The following is a 13,833-nucleotide window of genomic DNA, read 5'->3' as shown; positions in this document are numbered from 1 at the left end:
TTTATTGAAATGCATTTATTGATGCAGCGGCACCAGTATGAATGCAGTAATTGTTTAAATAGATTGCATTTTATTTAATAAATATAATTTGCTCATATGTAACCCTTTAAGTGCTACAAAACGTAAATTCTATGTTCTGTGGATAAAAGGCTCTAAATTGTACTTTCTGCAGCACTTCTGAACAGGGAAGCCTTTATTGTCCAACCCCTAGACAATAAGCAGAGGTGGGGAATGAGCAGGCCCTTGGGCACAATCACCCCAGGGCCCCTAGGCAGCAGCAGACACATGAAAACTACATGTCTGCTTCCTGTATTTGCTGCTCCTCCAGCATAACCCACCTATATCAAAGAAGATGATGGCCGATCACACATACACACAACAGGCAGTTTACCAAGTGTATAGAGTATCATCTGTGAACATTCACATGCATATTTTCATACTGGTGCCTCTGTATGCCACAAAGTAAACAAGCAATATATTTTTTTAGTAGTAGAAATATATGTCATTAAATGAGTATGCACAATGTATATTTTGGGGTTGCTATATGCCAAAATGAAGTTGCAAATTGAAAGTTTTCCATTTTGCTAATTTCAAAAAAGTTTGAAATTTGATATTTAAAAGTAGAAAAATATATTTACCCATTTTGGATTTTGCAGAATGCATACTTTCCAAATATATTTGCTAAAGCTAATGCTTCAGTAGCCAATTTCTGCTGTATTGCTTTGGAAATTCAGTGTACTGCTTGGAGTTTTTGACCTATAGAACTCAGAAATCTCCATGAAACTATACACCTTTGGTATTATAGAGCTGTATGACTGTATTTAGAGCTCTAAATCTTATTGCAGAAGTGAAAATACACAAAAAATCATACATTTACCCAATGTTGATAAACAATCCCCATTATCTTTTCATACTGTAAACAAATCATTTTGAGCAAACATACAGAGCCATGTTTATTCAGGCCAGTTTATTTAAAAATGATCTAATTTACAATACAGGTTTACATGCTTGTGAGCAGCTTTGGCATTACTGCTGGCTATAGATTAAAATACACCCATGGTGAAGAATATTCAGGCACACTAAAATATAGTAAAATAATGATCATAAAAACCTATGTGGTCATCGACTGCCACCAAACCTGGCCTAGCCTATATTTACTTAACAGAACTGAGTGGTGCACCATGATCTTGCTTTCAAATTACACTTTAATATTGGAATCACATCTCTGTGGCCTTACTATCTCCTTCTGCATTATCTCCGACTTTTTTCTCACATTACAGGTGGGAGAGTGGGGGGTGTTGATATGGGACTGTCTGTGTCAAAGTCTGTTAGTTTAACCTTGTTCTGTGGAACAAAGTCTGAATTGGAATCTGCAGCACAGATGACTATATTTAACCTTTTCACTATCAGTTATATTGACTGAAATACAGTATGTATTACTGGAATAATAGATTGGTAAGGGAAATTGCTCCATGAGGAAGAGTCACCCGTGTTAGAGGAGATTTAAACCTAGCATGCCATCAGCCTTAAGGTGGCCATTGGTCGCAGGAAAGATTGTTTATTTTCCCCATTGACGTTCAGGGCTGAATCGCAGATATGGAGGCCCTAAACACATATTTTGCTCAGGCTCCAAAAATCTTTTAACCCGCCTGATAGTCGAGACAGCAGATATCCGCAGCCTTTGTTATATCGGTCGGCTCGTCGATCCACCATACACACACTGAATATCGTACGAAACAAGGTTTCTTTTCTATTTGTATATTATGAACTTTCTGGTCTAAATATACACAGATTGCTTTGGGCTGTGCTGAACCGGGCCACCTCTGGTCCCAATTACCTGTGAACCCAACTCCCTGATGTGTTACACAGCCATGACAACAGCTATGCGAACCCCAGGAAGCTTTCTACTGATCACGACAAGGGCCAAAGTACTTTATTAAGCTGTATGTAATAATACTAATAATAAAGTGCATAATATAAAATGTAATAATTACATTTACATTATATATGTAATAATTAAATTATATACTATGCACTAGTTGAGCCAACCCCCCCCATCCCCGGTCCTTGGAAAAATTGTCTTGCTTGAAACTGGTCCGTGGTGCAAAAAAGGTTGGGAATCACTGCCCTAGCCCACTGCAGGAAATGAGCAATCATCAGTGCAGAAGTAGGGATAAAGCCTGGCATGCAGGCATTTTAGATAGGACAGTGCCATCCATTCTGTCTGTTTCCATGTAGCAAACAAAATATTCTGCATGTTTTCAGGCCAATTTATATCAAAATTATGATTTTGTACAAGGAAGTCTATGGAGGCCTTAGAGAGACTGGTGGATATGAAAAAATCCACAGTAATAAGCAACGTCTGGAAATGCATGTGCCAGGGTGCCTTAGCTTTGCCACATTTTTGTTTGTATGTCTGGTTTCATAAAAGCAGATCTGTGCCAGTGTTACCAGGAAAGTCATAAAGGACCTCACGAGGAAACGTTGGGGACTTTGGCAAACCAAAGCAATGCATATGCCATCCCACTGGCATTTCAGGGACATTTGTCACCAGCAGTGGCAAAGATTTATCACAGGTGACTAATCTACCTGTGTGCCAGTGCCCTAAAGTAGTAACTGAGTTTTCATGTTCTGCATCTTTAAAGAAGGTTAAAATAAAAGCATTGATATTGTCATTCACATGCACCAGAAAACCTCTGTGGATGAGAGGTATCAGACTATCTGCACACTAGACATTTAAGGTAATATACCAATCAGTCAGCAATATACTAACTAATTCAGTCTGGATGTGCGCAATGTGTGCTTTGAGATTGACTGTTATCACTCTTGACTCTTGACATCCATCCCCCCCCCTCCAGTCAGCAAAGGGAGGGAGAAGACTATATAACTCAGAGGGCTGAATACCGAAAGTCAGCTTACAGCAAAGGGTTCAGCAACAGAAGGTAAGTTTCTACCCAACAGTCACAAAGGTCTTTTCCATTACTTGTACCTTGCTTGACTCTGTGTTCTGGAGCTGTAAAAGGGCAAAAGAACTGACAGCATGTTGGCCTTCTGACTTGCACTGTTAGCACTTCATTTCTAAATTCACAATTAAGCTCCCTAATGCAGATGTCTTTTAGTCAGACAGCAGAGACCTCAATACGAATGCACAATATATAGATGTATAATCAGAAACTTAGTATCCTTTAATATTTGCATGCTGAAGGATCTGAATCAGATAGACAGTAATAAAGTACAAGGCAAATCAACCCAGGTAATAAATAATTTGTACTCAGTACAGTATTTTGGCAAGTAGGCTTTTTGATTATATTGGTAAGAATAGAAATACCCATAATATCAATGTATATGTCAACCCTAAATTAGTATCTCAGTTCTGTATTTGGAAATAAATATGCTGTATGGATATGCACAGTATATGCTATCTTATTACTTTTTCCCTCCTTTGGGATGAAAGTATTGGGATAATTGAAAAGATTTTGTTTTTGCCTTTAATTATATATGTGGGTTAGACTGTAAGCTCCACAAATCATATGATAAAATTATGTAAATAAAGGATAATAAACATATTTGTGTCCAAGCAAAATAAAAATACCAGTAATGCAAATCTTAGTATGGAAGTATCCTCCTTTTTTATAATGTATCCTGTCCTTCACAGATTTTTCTACACACTCAAGCCCCATTATGAAGCTGCTAACTGCTTCCATTTTAATTGTCCTCTTGGCTGTTTGTACAGGTAAGATATGATAATATAAAATGTAACCTTTTCTTCTATTTCCTAAGAGAGAAACACAGGTTTGAGGAATAACCTGCACCAGAATTGTAAAATAAGGCTTAAATTGTTCTACACTTGCACCAAAGAATAGGTGATGGTAATACATTTAGGTAGAAAAATAAGGACATTATTTTGGTGTATATATCTCTTTTTTCAGCTGCAACTTGTATGCTCCATAAGCAGAGCTTAGTTTTTAGAAGTTTATCAATTTAGAACAGAAGTTCAGAAATTGCACCATCATGGAAATCTTATTTGTTACTGCTCAATCACTGGCTTAATGTTTTGCTTTCTCTTATAAAAGTGTACCTCTTTATTACACCAATACAAAGTAATAGCCTCCTATACGATTGGTTATATTCATGGAAGTAAAGCCCTCTCTCTAATAAAATGCTCCTTGAGATTCTCTTGTCCTTTAATAACAATAAGAATAATAATCTACTGCATGTTACAGCTATACAGGACTGATTTTGTGTTTGCCAACAGTTTCTGCTGAGGAGTCCGTCTTAAGCTCTGTTGTAAGCTATGTGCAGGAGTTTTCCAGCGATGTAGTCGGTAAAGCGACAGATGCTGTGAACACGGTGAAAGAACTGCCTCTGGCCCAAAATGCAATGTAAGGAAACACCTCCCCTGGTTCAATATACTCCACTGCCCTATTTCTATACATTCCATTACCAAACACAAATAATGCTCCATTATTATCATTACTACTATTTTGTATTATATACTATACAAATTGTATAAATTAGTGTTTTGAGTGTTTTTTTTATAGCTGCATAATTCCGAAAAATACACATTGCCATTTTAGGCAACATTTACCTGATAAAATACCTCCCACAACCATATTGTACTCAGACAAATTCTAGAGGGGTTGCTACAAAACAGCCATTAATCTTTGGACCTGGAGGGGCTGTTTGGGCCTCAGTGTACCTGATGCCAGGGCCTATTTTGAATCTCAGTCCAGACCTGGTTGTACTGCAAAACACCGGACACTATATGTAATTGCCACCTGACTCTCTTTTTACTTGAATAGGTTTATAGTTATAAATGGGTGAAAGTGAGAGTTCACCCTTTTATATATATGGTCCTGAAATCCTATACAAGTGTATAAGCCTTCACTTCTACCCTATATCATCTTGGTGGATTCTATACTAGAAATAACTGTCTGCAGTTTTTGCAGTTGTGTCCTTTTCTATTTGTCTTATGAAAAATGCAAAGTAAATATATTCCTGTTGAAGGGTTTTCCAAGTAGGGTTACCAGATCTATAGCAAATTCAGGGATTCATCTAGAAAATCCAGCTATAAGGGCTACACTGAATGCAATTCAATATAAATGCAATCAGCACAGTCCTGTAATTTGCATTTATTAGATGTGTCCCTACATTGTTAAGTGATCTTGCAACCCTATTCTCTGTGTTTCAGTTTTGCTAGTTTTAGGGCATGTTTGCTTTCCCTTTATTCTTCTTCTATATTCCCTTAGCTGACTATACATTTAAAGTTCTTCTCATTTAGCAAGGTGTTCAAATGAGCAGATCTTTTCCTGATTTGTTCACCCATGGGCTGGGCCAGTTGGGCTGATCCATTTTTGTATCCAAATTGGGCTGATCCAGAGTTATAGCACCATAGGCAGGAATGCATTCAAGTCACAGGTTAACAGGCCAAAACCAGAGTGATAACTCATAGAACCGGCATATTGAATTACATTAACAGGTTAATGTAAAGACTAATATCTCCCTCCCTCTCTCTAAATATATGTATATCTATATATTATGCAACTTATGTTCTCTGCTTCACCTAACATACCTCCCAATACCTTCTCTTAACCCTAGTAGTCATTAAAAATGTTTCCCTTACAGAGAAAAACATGTTTATTTATTATTCATGTCCTTTATTAAATTCAACCAAGCCTTCACTTTGCAATATGTAACTTGTTTCAATCCAAATAATTTTCTTTATTCTGTCTTCTTCCATTTTTAACCTTTTCCATTTCTTTTTCTAGGGACATCTATGATGCAGGAGCTGGCTATGTCTCATCATTTGTCAGCTCTGCTGTGGACTTTGCCAGTGATAAATGGCAGCAATTGACAAAAGCCTTCTAAACCCTTTTTCTCTAAAATGTATCTTAACAACGAAAATGGTTCTAGTGGTGTAGGGTATCTATCTTCCCAACTGTCTGGGCAGTAACTCTGTGATCCTATTTTAATAATATAAAATACCTTTTTTGTAAATAAAATTTCCATTGTTTGGGAGCTGGACTTTTTTGTTGTTTTTTTGTTATAATTATGTGATACACATTGGTATTTGGATTGTGTGAAGCTCAAAAACATACACACAAACCTATTTTAATGTGAGGGGATTGTTACTCTAAGTGGGAGCAAACAGTCAGAGCTAACTGGCATATCATGATATATATGTTGATATATATGGTGATATATATGGTGATTTTATCACAAAAGTAGAAAAAGTGAAATTAGCAAAGTAGCACCAAATTCACAGCCAACAGGAAGGACATGAGGTCAACATAGAGGACTGAGGGAGTGGGTGTATAAGAAATTGGTGATTACTGGGGACATAGGTGTATGGGACAAAATTAAAGGGGTTGTTCACCTTTGAGTTAACTTTTAATATAATGTAAAGCAGAGATCCCCAACCAGTGGCTCGTGAGCAACATGTTGCTCCCCAAACCCCTTGGATGTTGCTCTCAGTGGCCTCAAAGCAGGGGATTATTTTTGAATTTCTGGTTTGGAGGCAAGTTTGATTGCATAAAAACCCAGTATAATGCCAACCAGAGCCTTCTGTAGGCTGCCAGTCCACATAGGGGCTATAAAGTAGCCAATTACAGCTCTTATTGGCACCACAGGAACCTTTTTCATGCTTGTGTTGCTTCCCAACACTTTTTCCATTTAAATGTGGTTCACGGGTATGAAAGGTTGGGTATCCCTGATGTAGAGAGTAATATTCTGAGACAATTTGCAATTGGTCTTCATTTTTTATTATGTGTAGTTTTTTAGTTATTTCATTTTCAGTTTAGGAGCTTTCCAATTTGGAAATGCAGCAGCTATTTGGTTGCTAGGGTTCAAGTTACCTTAGCAACCAGGGAGTGGTTTGGATGAGAGACAGGTATATGAATAGGAGAGGGCTTGAATAGTAAAGAAAGTTAAAAAAAAAATAAGAATAATAATAAAGCTGTAGCCTCGTGGAGCTATAGTTTTTGGCTGCTGAGGTCGGTGACTCCCATTTAAAAACTGCAAAGAGTTGGAAGAAGAAAGCAAATAATTCAAAAACCATAACACATAAGTAATGAAGACCAAATAATAGTTGCTTTCTTGCACCAAATAATTGCTTTTTCAGACTTTTTATTATATAAGCTGCGCATTGGTGTAAATGGCAAAAACACAAAATGCAAAAACTGTTTGCATTGCTCTGATTTTAATTTAGTTAACAATGTTTAGTGCATCCTTGCATTTGTGCATAGTTTGAAGCTGGGGTGGGGAAACTAGATAACATTCCTTGGGCAGCATGCATTGCACACTTGGCCTGCTCCTTACTGTAACGCATCAGTTGCCATAGGGTAGGAGTTGGTTATAGGGTCTTGCACAAAAGCACTGACCCTTAGTAATGAGTGAATCTTGCTGCGAAACTTCAGAAAAATTCACAAAATGCAGAAAAATGCTACTGCGTGGCTTTTTTTGACACATCTGCAAATTTTTCCTCACTCAGCAACTTTTGTCAAGCCAAATTTTTGCAACAGTTTTGCGGGAAAAAAAAGCCATTGCCGGAATGCAGAATTTTGTAGCAAAACCATACCTCCTCACTATTAACCATGGCACTTCATCATCAAACACTATATGGGATGCAAACATAGAACATTTCCCATAGAAGACAAAAAGGAAACAGTTGTGTGGAACTTTAGCGTAATGATTCCAAAAGCAGCACTATCTGAATACATTGCAATGGCCCTTGGACCTATAAGCATTAGAGGGCTCATTGAGCTACAGATGTTATTGCCTTTATTGACCCCACACCAAAGCACATTCCTCTTCTGCCTACCCCTACGTGCAACCCCGCTCTGGAAAAGGGGTGATTCATTTGATGTCTTGTACTGGTGCCCTTCACAGTGTTTTTCACTCCTGTTGTGCTCTCTTAATAAATCATTCTCATGTTTAAATGTTATTGATTGAAAAATCCAAACAAGTAAATGTATTGTTATTTCAAAAAGCAAGCCTGGTGCCTTCCACGTAATGACCACAAGCACATTTGTTTGCTCTTCAGAATTGCATTCTGTATTACTGTATTCATGAGGGGTGGGCAGGGAGGGGCACGTAGGCATCTCCCACACCTACACCTAATTTGTGGCAGTGGGCACAAGGCTTCTTTCTTTCATATCCAGCATGGGGTTCAGAGTGCAGCAGGACCCTGTATGCAAGCGCTGGGTAAATAAGCACCAAGGGCTGTGATTTTGTACCACTTACACATACATCAGGGCCTTTGTAAATTACCTATGATATGTTTATATTAATATGTAATATGGGGCAATTTAGGAAACATACAAGGGAATCCAGTACAACTCACAGGTGTTTGACATCTTCTACATTGCCAGGAAAATATCCAGTCAGGAAAAAAGATACTTGTGTCCCCCATGTATTCCCAAAGGGATTTAGTGCTCAGCTCAGCAGTGGCTCTGAGTACTTACCCTCATCCCTATTGCTAACCCCCAAGGCAAGTTAAAGTATGGTTTAATGGTTTGGTCATTTCTTTTCTTCACTTAAACTACTAATCTTTCTATTGAATTTGTTAAATTTGAAAGGATTATTATTCTGTTAAAAGTAACTATAATGTGTTTATTACAATCCTTCATAAATTATTCCTTGTTTTAATATTTAAAAAAAAACACTGCTGTCACGTCACATATCTGAAACAAATCTTTATTTTAGTAGAAAGTAGGGAAAGAGGGAAACTATTAGGGATTTCCTAGTAGGCAAATGGCAAGATTTTGTAGCTAATTTCTAAGCAGAAATGATAATTAATGAAGAATTGGTAATGGGAGGAGTATCAGCACAATTCTGAGTTATTGCAGTGTATAAGCTCAACTGTGAATGAGCAAATGAATAATTTATTCTTTCACTGTTACTTGATGGCATTGGTTGATTAAGCTTTTATGCCAGTAGCTTCTTTAATATCATCCAGTAACTTGAGCAAATGCTTCTGCAACTCTTCTGCATGTGGATTCGCCTCAGATTTTAGTTTGTCAAAATAGGGTTTTATCTGCTCTCTGATCTCATCCACTCCCTGGTATATATACTTTCTTACTTCTTCTACGTCATCATTCACTTCCGATTTGGCCTTCTCTAGCTCTTTGCGGAAATCTTCTGCGTATGGGAGCAGAGTGGTGCGCAGATGCTCTACCTCATCGCGTAGCTTGTCTCGACCACGTGAGGCAGAAGAGCTGAGCGTATCAAAAAAACTATCCAAATTTTTTTTGACATTGGAAAATAGTTTGTGACTCATGATTTCTAGTTCTTTTGCTAATGCTGTCATATGTTTATCCCAGCGTTGCTTGAAGTCCTTCAGAGCTGGGAGGACTTTTGTTGTGAAAATTGGGTACTTCTGATTTAGTTCCTTGTCAACCTCTTCCCAGGCATCCTTTGTCATTTTTAAAATCTCCTTTTTCAACTCATTAATGCTTTCTTTCATAGAAGCTATATCTTCTTTGATTCCCAGTCTAACACAGAAAATATAAAAGAATAAGAGCGAATGCTAGATAGGGAGAAAAAAAACATTGATGTATACGATGTGTAAAGTGCAAAATGTTGTCACTGCCACCAATGCAATTGCCATTATTGCCTTGATTCTAGAATCTAAGGAGCTCCCTGTTTCTGCAGTTGGTCTTAGTGCTAATCTTAGGGTTGCCACCTTTTTTGTTGAATAATACCAGCCTTCAGGTCAGGGGGTGGGCGGTGTCATTATTTGGGGGTGGGGCCAGTAACAAAACTATCAGGAGTGCGTTGAGTTCCGGTGGACCACCGGGGTGCTGGCGCAGTCAAACCCCTGGTAGTTCTGCCACTGGGCTGGACGATTGCATCATGGGGCAGGGAAATAGGCAGACTGGGTGCAGAAATGGGAGGGTCATAGGCAGGTCTGTCTGTAATCTCACAGTGGAAAGGATCAGGGAAGGGAGGGACTTATAGGGTATTGCAAAATTTATGGCAATGTAATTGTAATTCTGGCCCATATGGCAACCCTAACTGATCTCAAAGCCTAACGAAGGCTGCATCTTTTGTTTTGTTTACACAGAGCTTATTAGGGGTCATTTACTCACATCCCAAACACAACTCCAAGGGCCTAAAGCCACGCCCCTTAGTGCTCATTTAAAAAGCATTTGCATCTAGGGACTGGCTAAAAAATCAGCATTTATTGAAATATAAAAAAGTACTTGCTTTCTTTTGCCTTCTGACGAAAGTCCCTGTGGGGGACTGAAACATTGAGGTTTGCAATGCTGCTTTTTTAATATTTCAATAAATGCTGATTTTCTATACCCCCAATTAAAATCCTGTGAGTGCTGACATTACTTTCACAATATTTTGGTTAAATTGGCTCTTGCACCCAGGCCTCATTTCTGTGTGTGTGTGTATGTATCTTCTGAATAGTTCAATAGTTCTTTATTATACTTTGACCAATCACCTGAAATTGTAAGAGATTGGATAGAGTACGGACACTTTGGGGTTTAGTCCCCCAACCACTGCTCCAGGCACCATGATGGGGGCAAGCAGGTCTGAACTAGGATTCTAAATGGGCCCTGACATTTCATATACAAACAGCCCAAACAGTCCCCCACCAGCCCACTCAATAGTGACTCTATGGCATCTTACAGCAGCTCCTTTGGCATTTGCCAGAATTCGCAAATTGCCAGTCCAGGCCTGGAGGCAAGTTTAATAGATTAGAAATAACATTTCTACACTCTTGGGACCCTCAGCATTCACAAGGCTATGCTACCTCTACTATAATACTCTTTGTGGGTGTTACTGTGTGCCATGCAATAGGGGCAGTAGTGACATGACAACATTCATCTTTAAAGAGGTCTGATATTGGGCTGCATATATTGTTTTAAAGGGGAATGTTGCCATGTAACATTTCAAGGAATAACTGGTATATTATAAATCTTCGGAGGAATAAAGGTCATTGCAGAATGTAAAGGTATGAGAGTGGCAGTTTGTGTCATAGCAGTAAAGTAATATTATATTATGCTCACTCTTTTCCAATCTCAGTGTTTTCCAAGTAGCGTACATAATGCTCTGCAAGTATTTTTATATTAGTCACAAGCGCCTCTGCTACTCCAGGCTCTCTCTTAGGTTCATCCTTCATCCAAATGAAGCTGCATTCACTCCCTGCCAAGCAAAGGAAATAGCTGATAAGGTGCAAATTGCAACAAAAATAGTCAACACTGAACTATATAGAGTTGGATGCAATAGTTTGGGCACCATATGCCAAAGTACATAATTAGTTCATTTTGTAAGTGAAGAGTAGGAAAGGACTACTTCAGGAATCAGTATGTTATAAACAATATATCTGCAAATGCACATGCAACATGTAGTTAAGTAGCAGTTGTATGTACAGGGAAAGTAATAAATAGTCACTGTGCCACATCTGACAATGTGCTGGATGTACAGTAAGGCAAGACTTTGTCAGGGACAGAGGCTAAAGCTGTGTGTGTGTGTGTAAGGGGAGCAGGCTGCTCTCAGTTGGATGTAGTTGAGTGTGTGATTTCATGCACAAATGGATCAGTTTCAGTATGCCCCAACCTAAAACTCATTCAGGGCAATTTCTGCCAAATTACTGTGCATGAATTCAACATTTTTATGTCTGTTCTGAGGGTAGTAGAGAGTTTTGATCCATGGACCAAGTACTAAGGGATTTAGTGTTACAAAATGAAGCCTCCTAGTAGTGAGTATCATGAGAGAGTATCATAAGAAAGACTTTGCACTTACAAGTAACAAGAACAAGGTTTTACCATTAGGTCAGAAAGGAGTGGGAGCAATTAAGCATTTTATTGGAGGGTTTCTGACAATGTGTTCAACATATTTTTGACACGAAAGCGCATGCGTCTTAATGATCTAGTGCACATAGTGTTTAATCCAGGGAGGAATTCATTGCTATTTTAGGTCCAAGGGAGTTTGTGTGCCATCCTCTGGATAAAAGTGTGAGTTCTAATCTCACATTTTGATAAATCTGCCCCCTACATGTTGGTCAAAATTAGATATGAATTCCCTTGTGTCCTGGGTTCTGAGAGTCTTACAGAATATCCTGCATCCAAGTGATGTGTAGAAAAAAAAAATAGAAACCAATACATGAATTTAATTTGAACATTCCTCAGTTCACAATTTTCTATCAGTTCCATACCTGTCAAGAACACCAGCGCCAGGGTTACAACCACAATCTTCATGGTTGCAGTTTTAAATGATACACCTGCAAAGGGATAAAAGAAAAAGTATTTTATCCTTCAGACTCTCGTAAAGAAGGTTTAATATCCCTGACCCTTCCCATTGCTAAAGGGCAGGAGGAGATGAAAAAGTTGGAAGGCATGAGCAGCATTTTTTTACCCTGAACTCTTTTTCACTCCCCAACACCAACCAAGCTGGTGTGGCTGTAAACTCTTTGTTCTTTGTGTCTTAAACACTGCCCTCTTCAGTCTGTATCTTCAACCTGTATATATTGGTTGTGGTAAAGCTGGTCATAGATGTGAATTTTCAGTTGGTGGGCCAGATCTGGAGATGCAAATCTAAAATGTAGTTTACACATCACATTTTTGTATCTGCCCAATTATTCTTGAATATGTGCATCGACATTTGACTTGTAGGAAGCAACCTGTTGATCCAACACAATCCTACAAAATTAGTCTTAGCTCTAAGACAATAATAAGGGGCCGTGTGGATTTGACAGCAGAAGATTGCCCAGTGCTGTCTTTACCCTGACTAGATATCACTTAGGTAGGCTCTTGTTTGGTCTTGGGCACGAAACAGTACAATGACCCTCTAGAGTGACCAAGTCTATGGCTTACATCTGCCAGTGTATGACCAGTTTTGTGCTGCATGAAGCCTGATACATTTTTTTAAAAAAAAGCTGTTGCAGTGAAAATACGTGTCTATAACAATAAATAAGATTGAGATGCATTATTGGAAGGTATTGATATCACTAATTATATAGCAATTAACTCATCCGAAAACCATAGTTAGCATAGAGTTGAAATTAAAGTCTTGGGCACCTCTACCTTTAATCTTTTTAATATTAACGTCCAGGAGAATAGAGCTACTCAGTATTATGATTTATGTATAACACTGACCTATTCTCATCCTTTATTATCCTTGTTAATAATATAGGCAATGTAAACAATAGGGCAAATTAAAGAATAAGGCATTAGGTGCATTCAGTGTGTTTCAATAATTTTACTAGGGACTTATGAACAGATGCATCAACCACAGTCAACAACTGGGCATTTACTTTATGTATCTTGCAATATTTTACAAAATGATGCATTGTTTAGCAACAAATTACTCTCTTGACTCACTGATTTTCACGGCTTTTATCTTACATTATCATATACACACATTTTGTTGCTCTGCACAAACTCAGTCTTTTTCATCAATTCCCACAAGCCAATCAGAACCTGATCATTATGTAGTGATCCCAACAACCCTCATACGAAAGCAAAATAAAAACAAAAACGTATTGCAATATAATCCAATATCTCACAGCACCTAACAAGCAAATCTCTTACCACTTATGCTGTGTCTGATTTCCCTGTAATAGTAAGGCTACCCCCAACTGGTGTATATATAGATAGCGCATTTGCCACCCCCAGCTGGGCAACATCCCAACCAGATAAGCAGCCTATGCCCAAGCTGCAAAAGTTCAAAGGCTGACACAGCTAGGGACAGAGCAATAGGCTGGGTGGCATTGGGACACAGTGTTTCTATTAATAAAAGGTGGTCATTTAATAACCTCTATAGCACCTTTCGCAGGATGTTTGGAACAGACCTGAGCAGTGTGTCTCCATGCTCTTCTACATG

At 38.4% G+C, this 13,833-nt stretch overlaps 1 protein-coding gene and 1 long non-coding RNA gene across 2 annotated transcripts; one reads left to right on the top strand and one right to left on the bottom strand.

Moving 5' to 3' along the window:
• Positions 1-2,840: 2,840 nt before the first annotated feature.
• Positions 2,841-6,024, top strand: LOC100493376. The gene is made up of 4 exons (XR_208822.4): positions 2,841-2,942; positions 3,656-3,733; positions 4,256-4,382; positions 5,769-6,024. It is a non-coding gene; the product is annotated as an uncharacterized LOC100493376 (long non-coding RNA).
• Positions 6,025-8,678: 2,654 nt separating this feature from the next.
• Positions 8,679-13,617, bottom strand: LOC100135198 (apolipoprotein A-I). The gene is made up of 4 exons (XM_002932911.5): positions 13,542-13,617; positions 12,167-12,232; positions 11,019-11,154; positions 8,679-9,491 (listed from the first exon to the last, which is right to left on the bottom strand). The coding sequence occupies exons 2-4, from the start codon at positions 12,207-12,209 to the stop codon at positions 8,918-8,920; spliced, it is 753 nt and encodes a 250-aa protein (XP_002932957.1). The 5' UTR covers positions 12,210-12,232; positions 13,542-13,617; the 3' UTR covers positions 8,679-8,917.
• Positions 13,618-13,833: the final 216 nt, after the last annotated feature.

This window comes from Xenopus tropicalis, chromosome 7 (assembly GCF_000004195.4).
Source record: "Xenopus tropicalis strain Nigerian chromosome 7, UCB_Xtro_10.0, whole genome shotgun sequence".
Taxonomy (NCBI): domain Eukaryota; kingdom Metazoa; phylum Chordata; class Amphibia; order Anura; family Pipidae; genus Xenopus; species Xenopus tropicalis.
This window is presented reverse-complemented; position numbering and strand designations above follow the sequence as displayed.